Consider the following 25,538-nt stretch of genomic DNA (forward strand, 5'->3'; position numbering starts at 1 on the left):
ACTCTTTGAGGGCTAGTTTTGCCCCTTTTATATCACTTCTAGGTTTGTGGTGATGCACAGTTGCACATGCCTCAAATGCTTATAAATGTGGGGTTGCCTGTATGCAATACTCAGATTAGCCCTCATTGCCAAAAGCTAGCCCAGTCTTACATTTTTTGTGGGAAATCCTAAGATTTCAATGAGGTTCCAGGACTTTTTTGTGTAGCTGCTGTTACCATCCAGTGGGCCCCACAAATGCCAGGCTACTACATTGCCCAGTGGCCTGGCAACGATGCCCAACACAAGCTGGGGTATGTATTCCAAACTGGCACATGGGCTAGTGCATCCTACTGTATCATCTTAGATAAGAATCATTCATCTTTCTAGTCCACACTGGTTTTTTTGTTCATACAATTTTAAACATTTTTGCTTTTATCTGATTGGAGGCATAATATTCACAAAGAGCTAATTAATAACTGATTTTCTCTCATGAAACAAACCATTTCATGTAGTTGGAACTTTTTGGGCACAAGGTGAAGTCCAGCTGTTAAAATTTTTAATTTGTCAACAGAAAATAAACAGAATATAAAGTGTGGCGTTCACCTCTAGTCTCCAGAGTAAGCTAATACTCCAGTAAATTTGCTGCCTTGTTTGTATGTGCGGCTTACTTGAGAGTAAATTCTACTTAACTTGGCGAAATCTACTTCAGAGTAAGTATGCGAAAGTAGAAGACTGTGCTGCATATCATATATGTACAAATATGTACATTAATCTTGTAACAAATTACCAGTTTTTTAATGATTTGCAATCATTACCGCGAATAAACTAAGATTACTGGTAATTATTCAGGAAATAATAGGAAAACCTCTGTCCAAGTCAAATAAACATGCCAGATTAAGATTCTGCACTCACATATAGGTGTAAATGTAGATTTAGTGGCATCAGTTAAATTATTCTTGATATTCATTTGCATAAATGCAATCTCAGTCAGAGAGGTCTGTTTCTAATCAAGCTTAATAGTTCCCCAGTGAACCTTTATAATCTCTTAAACTCTACTCTGCTGTAGGGAATCAACTGCATTATCAAAATCACAAAAGTTCTCAGAATATGTTAATATAGTCCTATCTAATAGCTTCTTGCACTGTCTAAATAAAATACTTAAAAGATGACACTCCAACATTTCCCAATAAGAAATTGGGACATCCCCCACTGCCCCCACTGCCGCCGCTTGCTGACTCGAACCATCCCCCCTACACCATCCTGCCACCACCACTCACTCACCCACACATTCCTCCTAATACACTTTTTTGTTGCAAACAATCTTGTTCTTCACTCTTGTATAGGTTTTTGTGCGTAGGTTCCCCTAACATTCCTACTTTTATACACATTATGGGTGGCTTGGAGAACTGCACTGCAAAATTTGGAGAAACATGACTCTCAAAGCATCCTATAGTTTCAGGAAGTACAAATTAGGTAGGTTTTCATTAAAATGTGTATTGAACCAAAATTCTCCCCCATCCTTAGTATGTACACCCACCTACACACACACACACACTCCTGACAAAGAGGAAAAAAGCAGACCTGTTAGCTGATGAATATTTTTCCAGCTCCTAACCAATTAATTAACCAATTAAATTGACATATGTTTACCTACTTCAAGGACTGGATCTATTTCTGTTTCAAGGGAGCAGCAGTGCCGAACACACCGCACCAGGGAGGATTGTAGGGTGTGCTGTCGGGTCCTTCCCCCACTGTCACAAAACCAGCAGAGTCACAGCAAGGCTAATTGGACAGGGGAAGAGCCTGCCCTTGAATGAGAAGTTACTTTCAAGGTTCATCCACACTGAACTTTTGCCACACTCTTTCTAGGTACAGGTCCACACTCTGTGCTCTCTCCCCGTCCCCCCAGTGCTTTCCCCAATGTGTCATGCCTTACTGTACTGCTTTCCTTTGCTCATTCTCACTTAGTGAATGTGGTATATCATCTACCACAATGATAAAAAGCAATACTTAGGACTGAACTATGCTAAATTGCAGGGATATTTTCCCCGAGGTGTCGTTAATCCATGGAAGCTGCAATCTGGACTGGAAGCTTGTGCATGGTAGTGGGTGGGACTTGCCCTCTTGAAGTCACCTGGAAGCAGCAATGTGGCCAATAGGAGGTCAGCACCACCGTACCACTCTGCCGACCTCTACTGGCCCCTCCTAGGCACACTGTGGTTTGTCCACTCGCTTCCCACTGTAGCCTCTGAGATGTGATCAGCAGGTTTAGGATTAGGGTCTGGAGGACAGTCTGCAGCTCTGTGGAATTTGGGACAAGGGGAGATTCAGATGCTTTCAGCATGCACACGCAAACACACACGCTGGGTGATATATCAATATATTATCTGAAACTGGTTTGAAGTCCATACTTGATTGGGAGCCACCTAGAGTGGCTGGGGAAACTCAGCCAGATGGGCAGGGTATAAATAATAAATAATAAATAATAAAAATTATCATCATCATCATCATCATCATCATCGTGAAAGCGGTTTCATAATTTCTGACCTGGCAATATAGTGTGAATCATTATGTTTGTGTGTGTGCCATACAAAAATTACAATGTGGGGGAAAACTGTGAAGCTCTATCCTTATTTCAGGCGTTATGGTATATCAGTATATCGCAATGTTTAGCTGGTGATACATCACAATGTTGAAAGCCAGATACTGCCCAGCCGTAGCACACAAATGCACACAACACTTCACATACAGAAGAACTTACGCACGGGACTATTTGGATTCTTGTGCCTATGGTAATTGGTAGTATAGAAGCTAGTGTAGGACATAGACTAAGGAGAAAGGTTTTATCTCCCTGCTCACCTCCAATGCTTACTAGGTAACTTCACCTGCCTCTGAGCCTAACCTACCTTTGATTGAATAAAGAGTTGGTGGACCACACTGCCTTGAGCTTCTTGGAAGGTAATAATGAAGCAGCACGACTCTAAATCCCCAATAATTTTTACACCAGTAAAGAAGGAAGATAATTACTCCTTGAAAAGTAAGAAGAAGCATCCTATTGCCCTACTAGAAAACCCCAAACTGAGCTGTGAAAATGCTTCGTATTAGAATTGTTACTGTATTGAACCCTTCCCTGCTTTCATCTGTAAGGTGGTTTTAGAGCTCCTGGATTCAGTTTCTTTTCTTTATAGACTTTCCTTTTATATATATATATATATATATATATATATATATATATATATATATATGGCAGCCAACCAATTCTCATTGTTTCAGAGAGACTGTTGTTTCCTTTGGCGTTAATAAATCTAAAGCTTCAGCTAAGATATTTCTATAGCGCAGTTTGCTTTTGATCCACATAAAAAGATAGCGGCTGACAGAACGGCGGTGGATGTGCTCATTCCTCAGCTGGCTTTTGACACTGCCTCCCTGGTTTTTTCTGCTCCCAATTTACAGTATAATCAGGAAACAGCGAAGGGGAAAGCTAAGAAGGGGAGTATGCGGTGCATCCACAGTGAAAACACTCTGCTAAACTCCATTGCCTTTTCTGCTGCCTTCCTCATCTCTTACTTTTCCCCTATTCACAGACAGCTTCTTCTCGACCCCCTTCTGCAGAAAGGGTGGTAATTAGTTTCAGAAAGCAAGTCTGCCAGAGAGGCTTCTATTTCCAGAACGAGGAATTTAGCAGGCATCCGTCTGTTATAGATTGGGCAGGAAAAAATAGTCACAATGGCTACATGCTACCTACTTCCAGGATCAGAGGCTGTGGGCTATTGCTTGAAGGCCAGCCCCATGAGCATTTGATTGGCCACTGTGAGAAAATGGACCTTAGAGCCCTTTTGCTCTCACCCAGCAGGGCTCTTTTTATGTTCTTAAAATATCTGCAATGGTCACCTACACACTGAACCTCATGGGTGGTCTAATAAGAAAGTAGAGATTTCCACTATACTTTGAAATCTTTTATAATGTAGGGATTGCACAAGAATGTGAGTGGAACCATCTCACTCATTGCTCATGGTACCAAGGCTGAGGGTACATTGAGAATGGTCGGGCAGTGCCCCATTTGCCCTAATGGATGGCCTGCACTGTTTACGCCCCCATGATCCATATCTGCATTTGAGTTTGGAAGATCAATTTCAATTTTGCTATCTGCTTATAAAAGCAGTTCATTGTAAAGCTGATTTCTTACCACTAAAACCCTATGGTAAGCAAAGTATAACTGAATAAATAAGCAACAGCTGACCCCTTTATGACCGCTTTTCAGTTTATTTTCTGTTGCTCATTTCTGCATCAGTCCCTTGGTAATCAGCGATACTGTCATTATACAGCTTTAAGTTTTTATATCTTTCTGCTGAAAGCATCAGTGTGTCTTAAGGAAACAAAATGATCATTGCTTTCTTCAGCTGAAATGGAACAAAGTGACCACTTATTTTCAAGCTGCCATTCTCAATTTAGAGGATGATTCTGCTGAATCAAGAGTGCCCCTTGGGTTCCTTTTGTTTAAAGAACTATAATGAGAATTCTAGTAATAAATATTACAATTGCTTTGCAATAGTGAAAGCAGCTCCTCACCTCCCTCTCTAGTCTTCATCTTGGGTCTTGGATAGAGGTCACATCTACACCATACATTTAAAGCACATTGCTTCCCCCCAAAGAATCCTGGGAATTGTAGTTTATCCCTAACAGAGCTGCATTCCAGACACTCTACACAAACTACAGTACCCAGGATTCTTTGGGAGAAGCCATGTGCTTTAAATGTGCTGTGTAAACCAGAGTTCTTTCCCAGTCATCTTTGTCCCTTTATCTAAGATCACATTCATTAAACGTGTAGATTTCAGAGGCTGTTTGTTTATCTAAAGGGGAACAGAACTACAGTATGGTGCAGGTCACTGGGATTTGTTGCACATCACTGCTTTTTAAGTGAGGAATTTGTTCTGAAATTGACCTAGGGACTAATTGATACTGAAATTATCCTAGGGACTAATATATACTGGTGAGGTATAACGTTATAAATGTCTTATAAAAATGTGACAGCGGGGGCGCTGCACAGCAGTCAATGCAAAATTGCATTGAGAGCTATTTAATGTTTTATTTTTCTTAGCGTTTTTTAAAATCATTGTAGATCCAGCCCTAGCCTATTGAGACACTGCTCTGGTTAAAGACTAATGCTAAAGCATGGCCTCATGTGCTTTTTAAAAAAAGTTTTTAAAAAATCTTTATGTTTTAAATTTTGGAGGCTTAATTTATGTTTTCAATTTTGTATATTGTATATCCTATCATTGTAAGCTTCTTTGAGACCTACATGGTAAACAGTGGGATATCACTTTTTAAATAAATTAAATGAAAGGAGGCTATCAGAAGCTTTTGCTTTATAACTATCCACAGTTCTCTGAAGTGTCCAAGTTTGGGAAACTCTGCTTTGTTCTTACTATTGTTAATTAAAACAAACCAGGTTCAAATCACGTTTGGATATCCTGGTTTGCTGACTCACTACAGTTTCACATTACATTTGAACTAGGCCAGTGTTTGAAAAGTACAGGTTCTGCAGGTTTATGTAGCACAGAGATTAGAGTTTGAAATTCTGTGTATCCTTAGGCTGAAACAAAACTGTTTCTCTAGACTATTCATCTGCCTCTGTTTGGGCTCTTTGTTTAGGCTTGAATCCAGGAACAGAGCAATCAGAGGCCTCCAGTAATTGTAGCTCATCCTTAAGGTCAACACAGACAATTGCCTATTGCTCTTGGTGCCTATTTCTGGTACAGCATGTCCTTACAGTAAAACTGGCAAATGACACCAACATGTTGGTCCTGCTTCAGTGGACTGATTAAATGCTTTAAGTAGTTTGATACCATTAATACACTCCCCAGGCCTTGTCAGCTGCAAGAATGATTATTGCTGTAGGGAGTTCAGAAATTGTACGGCAGGAAATTATAATAATAGGGGAAAGAAAATTGTTTTACGATAGATGCACTAATGTATCTCTGTGTTCTGCATAATACTGTAAGGTTGCGTACACACTATACTTTTCTTGCTCTGAGAATTCTGGGCCCTGTAGTTTGTTAAAGGTTGCTGGGAATTGTAATTGTCTGAGGGGTAAACTACAGGGCCCAGAATTCTTTGAGGGGGCAAAGGTGCTTCATATATGCTTTAAAGGTATACAACGGAAATCATTGTCTTTAAGAACACATGTGGAGTCTTTGCATAACACTGCAATACAAAATATTAAAGGTATATTCTCCAGTGGGGCAAGGGGGAATGTAAATTATAAATCAAAGAAACCTAGATTTTTGCAATCTGAATACTTTGTGTAAATTAAATACATTTGCAAAAGGTACGATTCAGGCAAATGAAAGCACTTTTAGCATTTTATGCTAAAGCATTTTATGCTTTGAAGTCAATGGATTTTACAAACGTTTAACCTTTTCTGGATCCTGCCCAAATAATGTAATTAATTCTGCTTCCAAAGGTTGATTTGCACAACTAGATTGGTATTCTAAGATGGAATAGATATGTGCTATGTTTAATGACAGGGTCATGTAATTGCTCCATCGTGCATATTGACCTCACCACTGCAGAGTAGCCTGTTGTGACTTGGACCACAGACACTGATAGTAAATTTGGATTGTGTTATGTGATGTGATAAAGTGATTCCATGAGCCCTTTTCTGACCCAGCCAAAAATAAGCTCATTAGGACTATTAAGACCTACCTAGACTGCAAAATGTGAAAGGGAATACCCCTCATACCATTTTAAAGTTATCTCTCCAGCCAAGGTGGCTAGGAATTAGCTATATTGATTTTACTAATTTAAAAGCTTAGATTTTCAGAATACCATGCATCACCCTCCAAACCAGAATCTGTGATTTACAAAGCAGTGATTATCGGTTATTTATTATAAAATGAACCTTTGCATTACCTTTCTTTTTGGCTACATGTCAAGTGTGATAGTTGTCCACATTTTCCCCTTTCTCCTTTCTGCACCCCTCCTGCACACTTGTCCCATGTCAAATTAGACTGAGAGAGACCTGAAATTTAGCTGAGGGTCACAAGTTGCTTATCTTGAGCTAGAACAATGTGCACACAAGCAGGCTTCCTGGCATGCATTTTCTACTGGACCAGCAATCATGGGAGCCAAAACATATTAGGTGTATAAGATAATTGGACAAAACACCTATCTAGCCCAGCATCCAGTTTCATGCAGTGGCCAACCAGGTGCCAATGGGAATCCCACAAGCAGGAGATGGGGATCAAGGAGACCTCACCTGCAGCAATAACCTCCTGACAGCAGAATTGTTACCTCTGACGTAGAGTTTGAGTGGCAAGGTGGCAGTGAGGTTGGGGCTGCCAACAGAGCCAGTCTTGATTCCTACTGTCTAAAACTTGCCACCACCTCAACCCCCCCTCAATATCCCAGTAAGCAGCAATGGCCCTTCTGCTTCCTGTTCTCACAGTGAGGCATTGGGCCTGTGAGAAGCAGGACCTGAGCACAAGAGCATTCTCCCCTCCTGCCGTTTCCAGAAACTGGTACTCAGAAGTGTATTACCGCCTCTAATAGAGGGGCCAGGAAAGAAGGCAGTGGATTCAGCCTTGTCTCTCATAATGAAGCAGAGAATTGGTGTTGACAGAACTGACATCATTGGTCACCTTAATTGCATGCTTAACTGGACCATGGAAATTGTTGACACTGGTTTGTGTGGGACCCTTCCACATAAGTATGCGTAGGAGAATCACAGGCGCACGCTTTAAACTTTTTTGCATTTCATTTGGGGAACCAAATTAGCAGGGGATCAGCATTGTCACAGTGAAGCCCCCTAGCTGACAGCCTGAACTCCCCTATTCCCATGGAGTTATTCTGGGCGCAGTAGACTAATGGACAAATGCTAATAACGTACCTAGAAAGCCAGCAAAGACTTGCAGTATATGAAACATGCTGAGCAAACGCGGTGTGGTTTTGTCCCCCTCCCCACAGTTATGCCATGATGAGTGGCAGGTCCACAAATTTAGACCAATTGCTTTGTGGAAATGTATTCACATTTAAAGCGGGCTCCCCACATTCCTTGTTTACCTGGTAAATGCGCACAGGGCTCATCCCCAAAGTGAGCGTGCTTTGTCTTGGTCAGCACAGAAACCCCTCTGTGCCGTATTGTTGGCCGTAGTGATGGTGCAGGCGTGTGCTTTTGAACAGAAAGATGATAAAAAGATAACAAAACCCAGAAAAGGTGATTGGATTCTGCCTGCGGCGAGTTGCTTTTGGTTACTTTGCTACAGCTTTGTTATGGTTGATTACAGCATAACCCTCTTTGCCTAATAGAGTTCTGAAATTGCTGCAAAAATAATCGCTGGGCTTTGTTAAATCTGAAATAATGTCCACCTGGTGGAAAGACCTGTAATGCCAAATTATAGGCCAGATGCAGTGATTGCAGGAGGGGTGTGGGTTTGAAACAGAAAGTGTGTCACAGCTTGAGCTTCAAACAGTGCTGTTTGCCATTCTGTTCCTCTCCCACCATCAGAAGGAGACTCCCTGGTGGATTAGCCACATAACTGTGCTAATGTTCCAGAATCCCCAGTCCCGCTTTTTGCAGGATGGAGGGCCATGACAAACGCCATATGCTCAGCTATGCTTGTCTTTGTCTTTGCTTTGTTAGTTATACTTGCATGAATAAAGCAAGGGCATAAGATCACCGTGGAATGAGGTGAAGAAAGGGGAGTTGGGGAGAGATCTTCTGGTCTGCTTCTGAAAAGCGTGTTGGCTTCACAGATAAAATAATAAATGCCACCCCCGGGGCAAGAAGGGCTGCAGGCACACAATACATTTAAAGCACATCACTTCATCCAAAGAATCCTAGGAACTGTACAAAGCTATGACTCCTAGTACCCTTGACAAACTAGCACCTAGGATTCCTTGGGGAAAACCATATGCTTAAAAAATATTCTGTGTACGTCAGGACTGCCATGCATCCGGGACACTTCCTGGAATTGCTCACGTCTGGGCAGAATGGCGTCTGGGCAGATTTTTTCCAACCCCCCCCCCCCCCCCGCCCAAGCTACAAAGCTCAAAAACTTTGTCCTGGTTTTCACTATTGGGAATATGGCACCCCTAGTGTATGCACTCATCGTGGTGTTACAGGAGTGGACAGCTACAGAGCTTTTTTCAGAACAGGGGTAATTACGTCATCTGCAGGAGCATCAGCCTGGCAGGTCCTCCTTGCTCTGGCAATTGTGGTCAAGAGGCTCTCGGCGCCTTTTCTTTGACTGGGTTTCTGCTTCAGACTGTTTAAATCACGGCAGTTCTTTGCCAGATTGTTTGCATTTCTAACTCTGGAGCTTTATGCTGCATTTCAGCTGGTTGAAAAGTCTTTGTTTAAAGCTCAGGGTGCTTTGGAAGTTGAACCTGTGCAATCAAAATTCATACACCACTAAGTTCAGCAAATCTTGGTTCCAGGTAATTATTCAGAGGATTGCAGTCATGCTGCAAACAGTTTAGTCTTGAGGGTGCCACAGGACTCCTCCTGGGAAAACAAGCCCTTCTTCCTCGTTTTTTGGTAGTAAAATGTATTTACACATCTGCCAGCATTTATGGGTTCTCATTGAGGGCATGGCTGTGGAGCTGTGGTTGGGGGGGTCATGGCTATGGGGGCTATAATGATGCCCCTCAAAAATTATCATTACACTGCTGTAAGAAGCTAAAGAAAGCCATTTCAGCTTCAAGATTGTCAGCTTCCAAGCAACGCATTGTTCCTGGGTTTGTTTTTGTTAAGGTTCTTATTTAAAGAGGTAACCAGTCCAGAAGATCTGAACCTCACAGTCCACCAAATGTGGTGCTTTCCCCTGAAGATCTGTTGTTGGAATGCAAACAAAACCAACAACCCCACGGTCTGAATTAAAAGTAATACGAGAAACAAAAACCACACAGTAAGGAATTTTGTTGCCCAAAGTGCCATACAGCACATTTAAAGCTTTGTGTTACCTATTTGCACAGGACAGCACAAATCATAGCTATCTGACATTTCTTTAGGTGCTGAACCAGCATGATTTTAGCTGACTGTCTCCTCTGGCCATCTGGTGAAATGGCATGGAAGGATTTTACAGGGGCTAATTATTTCCCAGAGATTAATACCATTGGCAGGTTCTCTGTGGCACAGTGCATTTGTGGGGTGCAGTGCTGTTAGGGAGAAAAAAATTAATTGTGATAGCTGTGATGCTGTGTCTTGGCGTGCTGCCATGACATCACCATCTGTGTACAACATTTTTAGATCACACACTTGACACACGTCTCTGAGGATGTCTTTCCATATCTAGAGCTAGGATCTTCAGATACTGTTTTACACACTGCCAACAGCTTGGCTCCTTTTCAGAATTTAACAACCTGTTTAACAACCTGAAGGAACACAAGAAGCTGCCTTGTACTGAACCAGACCATTGGTCCGTCTCAGTTAGCTCAGCATTTTCTGCCCTGACTGGCACTGGCTCTCCAGGGGATCCTCTTCCACCTCTATCTGGAGATGCCAGAGATTGAACCTGGAACCTCCCTGCATGTCAAGCAGTATTTCTGCCACTCAGCTGATAAGTGCAGGAGTTTGTGTGGCTGCCTTCAGGGCTGCAGTCAAGCTCAGGTCAGTAGTAAAGGCAACAACTCACCAGTGCCAGTGAAGTTAACTCTTTATCCATTGAAACAAAAAATACAGCCTAGCGGTCTCAGCAGCCCAGTAGGTCTTGCCCTATGGAGCAGTTGCCAGGACTGAGGGTCCCCGCCTTCCACCCCTCTCTAAGTCTTGTGTGGAAGCAACCTTGGTAACTTCCCTACAACTGGGAACCCTGTCATAGCAGGGCTCCTGTTCACAAATATTTTAAGCTTGTTCAGCTGATCAGACTTAAAATCCCAATTCAGGTCTTTACACTCAAAGGGCAAAGATCAGAAGTGGATCTTGGAGCCAGGGCTTGTATGTGCACCTATGTGTTCCTTTCTAGCTTAAGGCTTCAGACATTTCACAAAACTTTTGAACAGGACAACAGCCTGAACCTAAACTGGATTCAATGGGACTTGCTCGTAACTGTGCTTAGTATGACAGCCTTATTCTTAAAGTATCGGCAATGCATTTCTTTTGATCTTGGCTGGCTGTTGCTACTTCAAGGTCTTTCGATACCTAAGGTTTCTACAAAGCAGTCAGGTATAGCAAACTCCTGCAGTTTTCTTCTCTGTTAAAACAGATGCCCTGCCTAACTTAGTGTAAAAATGGGACATTCACACAGAGAACCTGACCACCAGTAACCTATATTATACCTTTGACAAAATAAAGATCTGCTCCATTGAAGATTGTGGAGAGATGGAGATGGAAGGAGAGCAATCAGGTACTTTGCGAAAGAAGAGGCACAAACTGCTCACTGAGTCCTTGGCCTTGTTAGGGACTTGGGCCAAGTGCCATAGCCAGCACTGTCCCACTTGGTTAGATTGCAGACTGCCATGGACTGGTTTGATGCAGAGGAATGGCGGGAGGAACCAGCCAAGGAACCCCCAAGAGAAGAAGGCTCAGAGTTTGGGGATTGGTGGTGGGATGACAATGAGTGGTTAAAGGGAGAAGAGGGAGAAGACTGGGAGGAGAAGGTGCTGAAAGCTGAAGAGGTAACAGGGTTTAATAAGCAGGGAGAGTCTTACTAAAGCCTGGTGGGCCTCCCCCTTACCTGCTTGTGATTGGCCAAACAGATAGCCAGCCAATCAGGATTTTTTTAAAAAAATGGTTTCCCTCCTTTTCTTCTCACTTCCCTCTGTGGCCCCCTAGCCTCGTGTTATGCCCCCCCCTTTATGTAATTTTCACCTGGGGCCCCCCTTGAAATATCCTGGGGCCCCCTGGGGAGGCATGTGGCCCCCAGTTGGAAAACACTGCTCTAACCTACAGTCTTTGTCATTGATCACATGAGCAGCTGTGCACAGAGATGTGGATTCCTAATTCCAGCCCCAGCAACTGCTGATGGTCACGTAATGAGGGTGTATTGCCTTGTGAATATGAAGGGTTTTCTCCAACGGTACTCTTACTCAGAGTAGACTCACTGAAATTAATGGACATGAATAACTTAGTCCATCAGTTTCAATAGCTCAACTGTAACTAAGTTGAATACAGCCTACAGTACTTTTCAACAAATTCCATTGCTGAGCTGAAAAGATATTATCTCTGACTTGTGTCCCATCACAGAATAATAAAAGAATTTTCAGAACAGTTGCTTGGGGAATATGTGAAATGTTTCTTGAGATCACAGCCATTCCGTGCCGACTCTTCTATTCATTTGCATTTGTCTTCTTTGTTCTGGAAAAAAATTACCATATAATAATGAATTCAATTTGCAGAAAAGGAAAGAGTTGGGTTTCTGTTTCCTTTTTGGTGGGGGAGGGGGGGCAGTGGTTTCTGACATGAAGATAACGCTTCTGGTTCTAAAAAGATAAGACTGGCTGATGAGCAATGGCTTTTTTTGACCCTCTTGATTCATAAATGCCTGCTCGAAAGATGTTAAGCTCTGTAATTGACAAGGCTGTGTCAGAATAGTGGAGACAGTAAGTTAAATGATTACACCCTTAATCTCTAACAGCTAAACAGATCAGACATGTTATGTAAAAATTTTTTTTCTTTTTGGCAGTGCAGTGGTTGGCTCGTCTAGAAAGTTCTGATGCCAACAAGGTTAGGTAGAGGACATGTCTCTCTGGAGGCAATGGTGAATGCAAGCAGACGTGTTTACCATCACAACATAACAAAGGTAGCTTTGTATGGCAAGGAGTTTACAGTCTGTTGTGCCGGTAGTTTCACTTAATGGCATAGCACTGCCCGACAACAACATCTCTGAGTGGGATTAATTAATGAGTGGAAAGGAGGCCTAGCAAGAAGTGAGAAGGAATTTGGCAGACAGATGGTGTCGCGTTGTAGCCAAGAGGGTGGACTGAGAAGTCCCCAGTTCACGTCTCACTGAAGACCTGAACTACTCATTAGGTAGCCTTGGGGAAGCACCTCTAACAGCTGTGTGTGTGTGTGTGTGTGTGTGTGTGTGTGTGTGTATGCATGCATGCATTTGTACTAGCCATTATAAAGTTGTTGTCAGGCATGACGACACGTGTCTTTGGCTTCCTCAATATTTGTTGGAAGGAGGCCAGGTCCCCTCAATGTTGAGGGGGCGGAAGAGGTTGAGCGTGGCACAGTGCTTGGGTCCTCCAGAATGCTTGGCCTCCTCCCAACAGTGTGATGACACACAGGTTTGCCATCACACACACATGATGCATGATGCACATGATGTCACACACGTGTCATGTGCATGACATCACACATGCATGATGTGCACCTGGCCCCCTCAATCATGGGGGCAACTTGGTACCTCTAGTTGTCATCGAGATCACTGATATAAAGTATGTGAAGTGCACTGAAATATGCAATAATGCTAAATCTTTATGATCGTTGTTCTTGCCTGAGTAATTATACATTTTCCTAAGGTTCCTCATAATATTCTTACTTTTGTACTATATATACAATTTACTTAATGCCATTTCAAAATACTTGAGAGTAATTTGATGGCAGCTTGGTAGGAATTTATGGTACCTTGCTCTGGTGAGAGTGCTGAAAATAGTTATTGCATGCTAACGAGATTATTTTTTAAAGTTTGCATTCTACATCCTCTTTCAGCCAATGGGCAAACCTCCATTTATTTGCATGGACTTGGAATGGGCCTGGATGAATTGTAACACTATGCCACTAATCCCATCTCGGTACTTGTGTCTCTCCTCCTCCAGTTCTAAATCCTTGAATTGGGTATTTAGGTCACATGAGATGGATATTCTTGTCACTTACTTTAATGCCTAAGTAGCCGCCCTATGAGCAAGTAATAGGAACTAAGGCAAGGCAAGGAATGGATAGGCAAAGCATGAGTGTGGCTGATGTTATATTTGATTATCATAAATAATTTACAATGCAATCCAAACCCAAGATCTGCCAGGATGAGTGAGTTTGGAATAGGTGCACCAGCTGAACTGGGACTCAATTGGGATTATGCTAGTGTAACTCCTTCATCCTGACTTAGTATGGGAATACATGAACATAACTCCCATAACTTACACCTATTCCAACCCTCTTTCGTCTCAGTCATGTGACTTGTCAACCCGCCCAAACTTGCACTGACAAAAGGGTGTTATGGAAGTCAAACTCTATTTTAAAGACCTGTTTTCCTTCTGCCAGACTTGAGCAGAGTCAGCAGGCAGTAGGCTCACCCCAGAGCAGAATTTGTAGTGTTTCTCAATCTTGGGTCTCCAGCTGTTGTTGGACTACAATGCCTATCATCCCTAGCTAGCAGGTCAAGGATGATGGGAGTTGTAGTTCAACAACAGCTGGAGACCCAAGTTTGGGAAACACTGGGAGGTATTAATTTACACCAGCTTAATTAGAAACAACATTAATTCTGCCGGCTTCCTATACTTAGGACTGCTCTGCCTGGGTGCTATGTGTTTATCATGTATTCTTCCTGTAAGCATTGCACTGTATAATTAATGTGTATGCTTTCTTAAATGCGTGTGAAAAATACTATTTTGAAAGCATGGTTTAGAAATATGAAAACTCTCATAAAGGAAAGAACATGGCGTTTTGAACATTTGTACAGATTACCATTGCGTTCCCCACCCACCCAAGGAAGAACCTCTAAACAATGTAAGAGTTCTGTACAAAATATTACCACCGATTGCTGTAATTGCAGCTGAAAGGTGTAATTGTTTTTTTGTCTTTTTGTAATATGAGGAGTTGGAAACATGATAAATTGTTATATATGCAAATGATGCATAAGATGAGTGTATATCCAGAATGCATGGTTAATAAAGATTGATCCTGAGAAGGAATAATATTGCACATTTAGCAATGAAGGACATTCACATTATTCAACTGCAATTTGAAATGATTTTAGGTCTCCTGTTTGGGGATTGATGGGGTTTTATTTGAGCTCAGCATTTTATTGTTAGGTTTAAATACAGTGTGAGCTACCTTAAGCTGCAAAAGAGGTGGGGTAAAGATATTTAAAATAAATTACGAATAGATAACAATCCTCTCAAAGCACAGGACCTCCAAAGTGCTATATATTTCAATGAAAGAGAGAGCGCTTAAAGGCAACAGATGCTGGATAGCTCAGTCAGTAGAGAATAAGGCTCTTAATTTCAGGGTTGTGGGTTCAAGCCCCATGCTAGGGGAAAGATTCCTGCATTGCAGAGGACTGGACTAGATGACCCTTATGGTCCGTTCCAATTCTACAATTCTTTGAACCTGGTGATCATCACTGAATATTGCAAGAGCAAATTCTATAGTTCAACTATGTGTAGCTGTGTGAAAAAGAACTTCCTTTCATTGCTTCAATAATTTCCAACATTGAGCTGCATTGGATGTCAGGATGCTGTCAGTGGCTCCCGCCTGGTTGCCCAGGAAAGAATAAAGACAAGGAAAAGTTTCTTACTGGCCCTTTTTATTTCAGTCTTTACAGAGAGAGGTTATAGAACCCAGCCTCCTGGATAATGGCATTTTTCTGAATGAATCTCCACACCCCCATCCCACATCCCACTTCCTCATTTGTCATTCTCATAATCTCCTCTATGGGTGCTGCTATGTGCCCTCTGTCTTTGAGCTCTTTGCTCTCCTACTTTTAAGGCTTGCTGGGTTCTGGGAGGTGGAGGGTCTGGAATGCTTTCTAATGACATTGTGTCAGCCGGGTGTTGTTCTGGTTCTCCCATGATTTCCCAACTTTCCCCCTCATTTGCCTCTGAGCTGCGACCTCCCTCATACCCCTGTTATAAATCTATACTGTCTTCCTCTTCCTCTTCCCTGGAAGGGTCAGGTTGGGGAGGCGGTCTCCACCATTCCTCCTCTGCCCAGTCCCTGACATCGGATAGCCTTGGATTGAAAAACTTCCCTTTCTCCATACCATGTGTAATTTAGTTGCACAGAGTTGCATAACTTAGTGGAAGCAGACGTCTACTCATGCAATGGATTTCCGCTCCCCCTCTCGCCAGGCATCTCCCAACATGAAATCTTCTCCAGAGGATTCTCCAGCCCTCCAAAGCAAATTTTGGGGGTGCAGGAGGATTGTAGGGGGATGGAAATAAATCAGTTCCTGGAGAACAGGCACCAATGGATTTCACCCTATATTTTTAAGTACTGCCTTGACACATATAAGTGACTAACACTGAAGAAATGGCTGCAGATACACAGGGTCAGTGCAAAATGTAGTGCAAGACACATTCTGGACAGAGTAGCCTCTGTGGTGCAAAGGCAATATGTTTCCAATGAGCTCTTAACTCCAGCTAAATTTGTTCTTGCTATTTTGAAAGCTAAGCTTGCATGGCAGGAGATAGGCTTTATATTACCTCAAGTTCAGTCTCTATAATTTTCCCAAGGGTTAAGATAAAAGACTTCTCCATTACTTGTCCTGGGAATACAACACCACAAAGTAAGGTGGGAAGGAAAGAAGATGAAAGCTCAAACACGATTAGATATACATGTACTACAGAGGAAGTAATTAAAACCCTGGATAGAAGAATTTACAAGATTTCAGGAACACATAAAATGCCCTCCACCGCTAGTAACATCCGGCGTATGTGTTTCTTCCTTTATAGCAATGTGTTCTTAGTTATTTGCCTTAGAAAAATATTCATATCCAACCTCCTTTGCCTACATTATGGTAATGAAAGCCCTGTTCCTTTAAAAAAAATGTTATCAGTGGCATAAGCTCATACGGGTTGCTAGATCTGAGCACAAAATGATCACATTTTGCTCCATTGTTATTGCTTTGTATTCAGTGCCCAGTGCTTGTGATCACATAATGAGAATTCCCTGCCCCTTCTTGACCAAAGCAGCTTCTTCTGAGTTTGGGGAAAACTTCTGGAAAGACTTGACATGCAGTGGTATGGAGGAACTGGGAGAAATCAATCAGATACAGCTTGTGTTAATCTGGTGATTGAATCAATGTTAGTGCATACTGTGCTCAAAGTCAGTCAATGCGCCAGCATTCACTCAAGTCCAATCAAGGTTCAGTTTTGCCCAGTTGCAACCCAGTAGAGTAGGGAGTGAAGCTCGCATGAAAGAAAAAACCACAGATGACTAAACGTAGCTGAAACAAATCACTTGGTTTATTGATATACAGAGCATGATATGAAACAGAATTATCAATGATATAGAAGTTAAATGGCTATGTTGGGAAACACATAACAGTCTGTGTTTTTCCCCCTATTGTGTAGAGTTTTCTCTCCATTCCACTGGGTTGCTACTGAACAAAAGCGAAACTTGTTTGGAATCCAGTGAATGTTGATGCATTTGCTGTTTTTTGGCATGGTTTGGACTAATGTTGATTTGATCACCAGATTAACAGCTTGCATGAATGGAAGCAATTGCCCCTTCTTCCTTCCTAACAGGAAGAAGGGAAGAGAAAGAAGAAAAGAAAAAGAAGGTGTTTGTGTTGGCTTGGGTTATTTTTATAACATGCATTGAGATTTGGTGCCTGTAAAAGGTCTCAATGTATACTCCTCAAAAATCCACAATGCACGAGAGGCTCTTTTTCTGTTCAGTTCCTGCTTGCATGGGCTCAGCATCTCTTACAACAAACATGCCCTTTCAGACATATCCACATTTTCCTGGATACTAGGACTGAACACTATCTCTCCTTTCCATTCTGAACAACGGAGAGGTACAAAGAATTTCTCTCCATGAATGAGTGAGTTCAATGCTGGGTGATGTAGGCACCTTTTCCCATTGATTAGGAGGGCTGAGTTGGGGGTGGGGGCAGGGGACATGCCCATACCTTTTCGTGATCCTCTCCCCGCCCTTTTAGATGTGGCAGCCGTTTTGTGTCATGCCACACCCTTCGTCGTAGCCATTTTGTGAATAGTGTCCATAGCACTGCCTCAAAATTCCAAATGTGTCTAGTGACCCCAAAACATTGGCGGCTCCTGATGTATGGAGTCCAAATTCTATGCTAAATCTCAGAATACATACATATTTTATATTGGCATATTGTGGGCATGTTTTGACCAAACTGCGGGAGGCAGTGGAGGACAGAGGTGCCTGGCGTGCTCTGGTCCATGGGGTCACGAAGAGTCGGACACGACTAAACGACTAAACAACAACAACAACATTGTGGGCATGTCCTATGCTCACTGTATGACCAAGAGGATTCCATCCCCTTTTGCAAAATCTGTCCTTTGGCAGCTAGGGCTACTCACACGATCCATTTTTGTCCCACAGGGAGGAAAGGCTCACGATATTAAGTCATTTTCAGCTCAAAGCCAGGATCCTTGAACTGTATTTACCTGTGTTGAGTCAGCCTTTTCAAACTGCATTGGTTAGAGTCTCTGCAACATCATCACGAGCAGCACCAGAAATGAAAGACTTATGTCAGTGAACGTTATGGATATTGACTGGGAGACAAGCACCTGCAAACTCATTCAGCACGTAAAGCATTGAATCAGCCCTGAGTCAACTAGATAGCAGTTTTCCAGCACAGTTGTTGTGGCATGCCTTATCTAGAGTATACATGTTTGTACAGTCAATAATAGATGCCACATTATCATAATTCCCTAAATACATTGTTTACAATGGTTACTTCAATGCTTTTGAAAAATCAGATAAAGCTATACTACGCAACTGCAAGATAGCTTTGGGTGTCCAGTTTTCAGCAATGTTTTAGTGTTTGTGAGTAGCATACAATAGGTAAGGTACTAAGAAGATGCAAGAAGAATTAGCCTAAAGAAAGTTTTACGATGCTTCTTTTGTTCACGGACCAGTTAGTTAAAGCTAAAGGGACCCCATGGCCATTAGTCCAGTCGCGGACGACTCTGGGGTTGCAGCGCTCATCTCTCTTTATTGGCCGAGGGAGCCAGCGTCCAGCTTCCGGGTCATGTGGCCAGCATAACTAAGCCACTTCTGGCGAACCAGAGCAGCACACGGAAACGCCGTTTACCTTCCTGCCTACTTGCACTTTGACGTGCTTTCGAACTTCTAGGTTAGCAGGAGCTGGGACTGAGCAACGGGAGCTCACCCTGTCACAGGGATTCGAACCACCGACCTTCTGATCAGCAAGCCCTAGGCTCTGTGATTTAACCCACAGCACCACCCGTATCACGGACCAGTTAATAGGCTGTAAATTGGGTACCTTGTTAACTTGTCACCACTAGGTTGCCTTCCTGTGGTGGGACAACCAAAGATGATCTCTGAGGCCTGATAGGCATAAATATAGGGAAGAGCAGGACTGGTGAAAGAAAGCTGCATGTATCACATGACCTAAGCTGCTCTCAGGAGGACACTGTCTCATCACCAGTATTGAAGTACGAGTCAGCTGGCAGTCTGAGCAGCTTCTGTACGTGGAATGGCGGTGCTACCTTGACCTTTGACTCAAACAGTAAAAATGTCCTAATGAAGAGGTGATCCCTCAGGTACCATAGTCATCTGGAGTTTGGGGGTACATTGCCAGCAATATGCTGATGACACACAGCTCTACTTCTCCTTTACATCTGCAGCTGAGGCAGTGGATGTGTTGGACCATTGCCTTTCCTTGGTAATGGACTGGATGAGAGCCAACAAACTTAAGCTCAATTCAGATAAGACTGAGGCACTGCCAGTGGGTAGTTCCCAAGTCCAGATGGATGGGAGGTAGCCTGCTCTTGAACGGGTTACACTCCCTCTGGAGGAGTGGGCACACAGCTTGAGGGTCCTTCTGGATCCTTTGCTGTCATTTGAGGTTCAGGCGGCCTTAGTGGTGCAGAGTGCCTTCCATCAGCTGCACCCCAGTGGCTCAGCTGTGCCCCTATCTGGACAGGGTCCAGGATCCAAAGTTCCATAATCAAGCATCAGTATTGAGCTTCAGCGGGCATCAGGCATTCTAAATACTGGCATACCTTGCCAGAACAGCAAAAAAATTCTATTTTCTTGATTTGTCCCTGACTCATCCATAGCTGGTGAAAATTATTAAGGGCTGGCATGGTATGTTCATATCTCACAGCCCCAATTAACCATTTTACTACTCTCTTCTGGACTAAATGATGTTTCTGGACCATTTTCAAGGACAGCCTAACATATTATGTACTCCAGCAATTCAGATGGAAGGTTACTTTTGTGTGTGCTCAGCGAAAGCAAGACTATCCCCATCCAGGTACGGTTGTGGCTGCTGTGTCAGCCTCAGTCTCGGAGGCCAGCTGTACCTCTAGTGACAAAAATATACCTTGACATGTAATAAATTATTAGTTTAACACTGCAAACTTGCACTGCGTCTTACTACTGTTTGAAGAGGCATTAAAAAGTGTTTTTTTCTGAAGAAAAGAGTTGATTTAGTATGCTCCCCTTCACATTTCTGATTAGAGATCCATTTTCATTTTAAACACTCCTTTGCCAGCAAATGTTACTGCAGAAATACTCTATGAGATAAGTGAAGAAGAATTCAGCAACAATTGGGTTTCATCATTGTTTTGCTTTGAGTCAGATCATCTGGCCCTGTTGCCTAATCCTTTTCCTTTAGTCTTCCCCTAAATGTGCTTGAATTGATGTTGGCACCTCAGAATCAGCGTACATGAGAAAAGTCATTAAAAGTAATGAAAGGAAATAGCTTGTCTGAGTAGAACACACTTCCCTCCATCAATTCTTATTGTGTTGCCTTGTGCATTTCTGCTGTTGCATCTGCCTTGCTTGCCTCACCTGGCTTCATTTAAACTGGAGAGCCAGAATTGAATCTGGGACCTCCTGTATGCCAGACTTGTGGTTTAGCACTGAGCTATGCCCCATCACTATAAAGATCATATAAAGATTGTATGTAGTTGGAAAGTTTTTGAAATATATCTTTATACCACTGGCCATTACAAATAGGTCTCAAAGCAGTTTGCAAAGGCTGGATGCTTCTACTTCTCCTTCTCCTCCTCCTCCTTCTTATTGCTGTATTATTATTCATTTGTATACAGCCTTCCATCTGCAGGTCTCAAGTTGATTTGCAACATACAGTAAGAAGCCACAAAACATGAGAACAGCAAGAACAAAAACCACAGACCAATAACCCTCTCTCCCCATTACCAACTTAAAACACAGCTACCTCATTAATTTTCGCAATTCAGATTGAAGCTGGTTTGGAGAGAAACCAGTCTGAATTGTTTTGGATCCAAAATTATAAACATAGATGTGATGGGATGATGAGCTGCTTGTGCGTGAAGTTCCTAGTCCCTCAGAGTTTGGCTAAGTCCACAAACCTCTGTCTGTGACGGAGCTCCTTAAGCATGGCTCCGTCAGTCGCTTGTAGAATCAGACAGTGGGCGTTTACGGAACTTCTTCCAGCATAAAAGTTCCTTAACGGAAACGCGTCTTCTGGACTCTCGGCGTGACAGTTTCCGGCGAGGAATGGGTGTCCCTATGGGAGGTCCTGAAACCTCCCCACTGTTTTCGCTGGAAGTGTCTCTGAGCCCTCCCTCCGACTCACTTTCCCTTGGAGCTCCTCCTCTCCCCCTGCTGGTTCCCTTCTCAGCTGATAAGTCTCTCTCAGCCTCTGTGAGCCCTTTCACCTCCTGTTTCTCCGATGGCAGTTCCCTGACAATAGAGTTGCATCTCTATTATGTGATATAGGCTAACTATTTCTTTCTCTCTCTCTTACAGGTTCAGAGGGACCCTAATGGATGTCTTTTGCATTTTTTAAAACCCATCTCTTTTTGTGGGGGATTCTTGGATCAACACTCTGTCCCTATAATGACTGAAACATCTGAAGGATGTGATTGACAAGAGGCTTGTGCAGTCTGCAAAGGATCCCCCCCCCATTGATCAGTTTTGTACCTTGACTCCCCCAAAGAGAAGTATGCTCAGTGGCCCACACGGTTAGAGAAGAGTTGCCTCTCACTTGGGCAGTGAGAGAACTGGCATTTTGAAGATGAGTGCCCCGCTGGTTCCCAATAAGTCATGTTACAATTTATTGCAGGACAACAGAAACGAGATGAAGAATAACAATGAACGTATGGTGACTGTTGGAGACACGAATGCCAACCAAATCACACCAGAGGTTAGAACCTCTGGAGGGGAATTAAGGACAAATGATCTGTCAAGAGAAACTAGATGCCGGAATACAGGTGAGACAGAAAATAACACACAGTTAGATTCAGAGAGGAACAGACTTCAGGGCACTACTACTGGCCTATCAGAGTTTAGGCTGCATTCCACCAGCAGCAGGGAATTGCATAAGGATTACAGGACTGATGGGGTGAAGGACTCTTCAAAACTACTCCCAATTAGCCGGGGACATAGTTTGTCCAATCTGAGGATGAATACAAATGAGACCTTTTCAGTGGTTCTTTCAAAAAGCGATGCTGATCTCATTCAGCACGTTTCAAAGGAGAGAGCACCTAGAAGGATTGAGCCAGAAGGGATAAAGCGCCTTTCCTTGGGGAGATCAAGGAAACTGATGGCTAAAACGGAAGCTTTTGGGAAAGAATTTGTAGGTCGTGTATCAGGCAAGCGGTTGCTTTCTGCATCCTTGGATTCCATTGACACCTCGCACCATTTGATTGGAGACACCGAGAGATCTCGTAAAACATCCACAGACCACTTTTTAGGCGTGGTGTTTCGTCCAACTGATAGCGCCTCCGAGGGAAACATTGTCCGTTATTCTAAGCCACCATCTACCTCAGAAATGAAGAAAACAAATGTTGCAGCAACACAACCAGGTGCGGACAACCTTGCAAATTTCAACAAACAAAGCACACCACACCCTGCTCACATAGATCTACATTTAACTGTAAAATCCAGTGAAATTTGGAGCAGATCAGAAGCACAAATAGATCACCAGGGTGATAAGAGAGGAAAGGCGGAGTTGAAAAGCCCTCTGTATTCTCAGTCTAAGAGTATCTGTCAGCAAAAAATTGACAGGAATACGCCGGTTGAATTTCTCGGATATCAGATGGAGGAAAATAACATTGCAGGGCAGAATAAAAAAGATTATGGGTCTGAAGTATACAAGGAGAAATCACATCAGTTGCAGGAAGCTTGTCGCAAAGGAGAGAATCCATATTTAAATGAGGACTTTGACTCTGCCAGTGACAGGCTGGTAAGTAATAGTAATAACTCCCCAGGTTTAAGAAAGGGAGGTAGTCTTAGTGACAGCAGGTCGATGAACCAACTGAGTGAGTGTATAGCTGAAAAAGAAGAGGATTCTCCACTGCCTTTTGCTGGTGACAGCAAACACAGTGGCAAGCTGACACCTACAAGAAATAAAAACCTACATGATACTGATGCAAGTTGCATTCAAGCAGCTGGTGGGCATATGCCTTTTATGCATAACACAAATCTGCCAGACTGCAAACTTCTAAACAGTAATGAAAGCAAACTAGTCAAAGGGAATAGTGATGTTGCGATGCTCACCTCTGATCAACCAAACGTGTTTAGTGCAGAGAATGCATCAGATGATCACTCTAACATCCAGGGCTGTGGTTTAGATGCTACAGGTGTTTCAGTTCTGAGCAAGAAGACGGTCATTCTAAAGAGAAATCTTTCAAGCGACACTCCGGAGAGCTGTAAAATATCAGGAAGAACGGATACCTTTTTATGTGCCCCGACGCCTTTGCGCCCTGTGGTGGCTGTGAATGTCAGTAATCACACCACAGCATCAAGCAGTGGCTTGAAGGATCTCTATACACTTCATGTTGACAAGCTGCCATCGTCTGCGGTCCTACCTCCCATTGACGACACACAGTTGCTAAGCCTATCCCCTAAAGTGCCTAACAAGACTCCCTGTAACAGTGGCATCCCCAAACCCATCCTCATCCATGCGAAGGGCTCCCATCTGGCCAAGGACGATGGGGAGAGCAACGGCATAGAGAAGCTGGAAGACAAGCCTGAGATAAAACCAGACATCCCCAAGCCCAAACATGTGAGGCCTAAGATCATCACTTACATCAGAAGAAATCCCCAGGCAATAAGCCACCTTGACCATGCATTTGCCCCAGCTGGATTACCCTATGTGGCACCTCCTTGCAGCATGCCAATGGCCACAGAGCAGAAGGCTTCGAGCGATGGAGATATTAAAGCAGGCACCGTTCTCTATGACAAGTTTAAACCTGACTTGCAGAAGCCTCGGATTTACAGTTCTGGACTCGTGGTGTCTGGCATTAAATCCCCAAGCCATCATTTTGGTCAAATGGGTGAAAAATTTATCCAGGAGGTAAGGCACACAGGATGGTTTTTGTATGTAGCCCCTGGTTGTAGCACAAAGTGCATAAACACATGGGGGTCATCTGTCAGGAGCTGGAGTAAGATGTAGGTCAGCGACGAACAATACGGTGTCAGTTAAGTTAACTCTTAATTCAAAGAAACCAAAACAGCCCAGGGCCAGTGATCCCAGCAACTCTTCCCAGTAGGCCAGGGGTCAGCAACCTAAGGCCCATGGGACACAAGAGGCCCACGGGGGTTGTTTAACCAGCCTACAAGCCACCCCCGAACCGAGCCGCCTGCTCTTGCGCTGCGCTAAACCGGCGCGGTGCAGGGACTCGCTTCTGCGGCTCCGGAAATGGCATGTGCACATGCACAGATGCCAGAAATTGTGTCTGCGCAGACAGCACAAATCGCGGGTGGGGGCGCGATCCGGCCCACGGAGGGATCTCCGCTGGAGTCAACTGGCCCAGGCAAGGTAAACCTTGCCAACCCCTGCAGTAGGCCTTGCCCAAATGCCGGGCAAGGAAAAGTTTAGAAGAAAAGGAAAATAGCTGTCCTTTACAGTGAGCCAAAATGAAGTGGAAATATAAACCGTGGGTTAGCCTGGACTTTTCAGTAAGGGTCTATAAGCCGCAACCTTTTGTTTGTTTGTTTGTTTAAAAGCGGTTTTCTTTAGGGACCCTGTACTGGCAAGTGAAGCCAATGACAAGAACCAGGCAAAGGTACACCTTCAAAGGTTCTAAACGTATAAATGTACAATGTTGAGGAATGGTTCCCTGATCAGAAACCCTGAATTGTCCGCCCCAAGCCCTGCCTTATTTCTTCCCCCAAATGCCAAGCGAAGAGGGGGGTGGCTTAGATAAAGTAAGAGGGGTGAGGTTTAAGTGCACAGTCTATTCTAAGCCCCGGCATCATTTAAAATTTCAGAGGGGGCTCCCGATTTAAGTGGTACCAATGGAAGGGATGGCAGGGTAAATCAAACCCACACTAAAAGAGTAATAAATCAACAAACGGCAGGCACAAACACACGCTGTCAGCACACACACACACGACTTAAAATTAGAGAGGAACAGGCAAGGGCAAGGGAGGGGGAAAACGTACAAGCACCCTGGCCAACAAATTAAAATGTAAGGCAAACCCACTCAGTCACCCAGACCAGCCAGGCAATCGGACGGGCAAGGGCAATAGAGGGAAAAAACATACAGGCACCCTGGCCAAAATTAAAATAAAACGCACAGCCACCAAGGCAGAGGCCGGGGAAGGAAAGTGAGGAGACAAGGGAGATAGAAAGACGGCACTCACACTCAGACCTCGCTGGTGGTGGAGAGACCATGTGCTGGGCAAAGGAACAAGCTGCAGCTTAAGAAAGGTAATTCGCACTTAAACCGCCCAAACA

At 43.4% G+C, this 25,538-nt stretch overlaps 1 protein-coding gene across 1 annotated transcript in view; it reads left to right on the forward strand.

Moving 5' to 3' along the window:
* The first annotated feature begins 21,608 nt into the window (after positions 1 to 21,608).
* Positions 21,609 to 25,538, forward strand: part of MTUS2 (microtubule associated scaffold protein 2) — a 217,993-nt gene continuing 214,063 nt past the window's right edge. The window contains exon 1 of the mRNA XM_053385964.1: positions 21,609 to 24,152. Within this exon, the coding sequence (XP_053241939.1) occupies positions 21,870 to 24,152 (2,283 nt within the window). The 5' untranslated portion in view covers positions 21,609 to 21,869. The remainder of the gene's footprint in view (positions 24,153 to 25,538) is intronic.

This window comes from Podarcis raffonei, chromosome 4 (assembly GCF_027172205.1).
Source record: "Podarcis raffonei isolate rPodRaf1 chromosome 4, rPodRaf1.pri, whole genome shotgun sequence".
Lineage (NCBI taxonomy): Eukaryota > Metazoa > Chordata > Lepidosauria > Squamata > Lacertidae > Podarcis > Podarcis raffonei.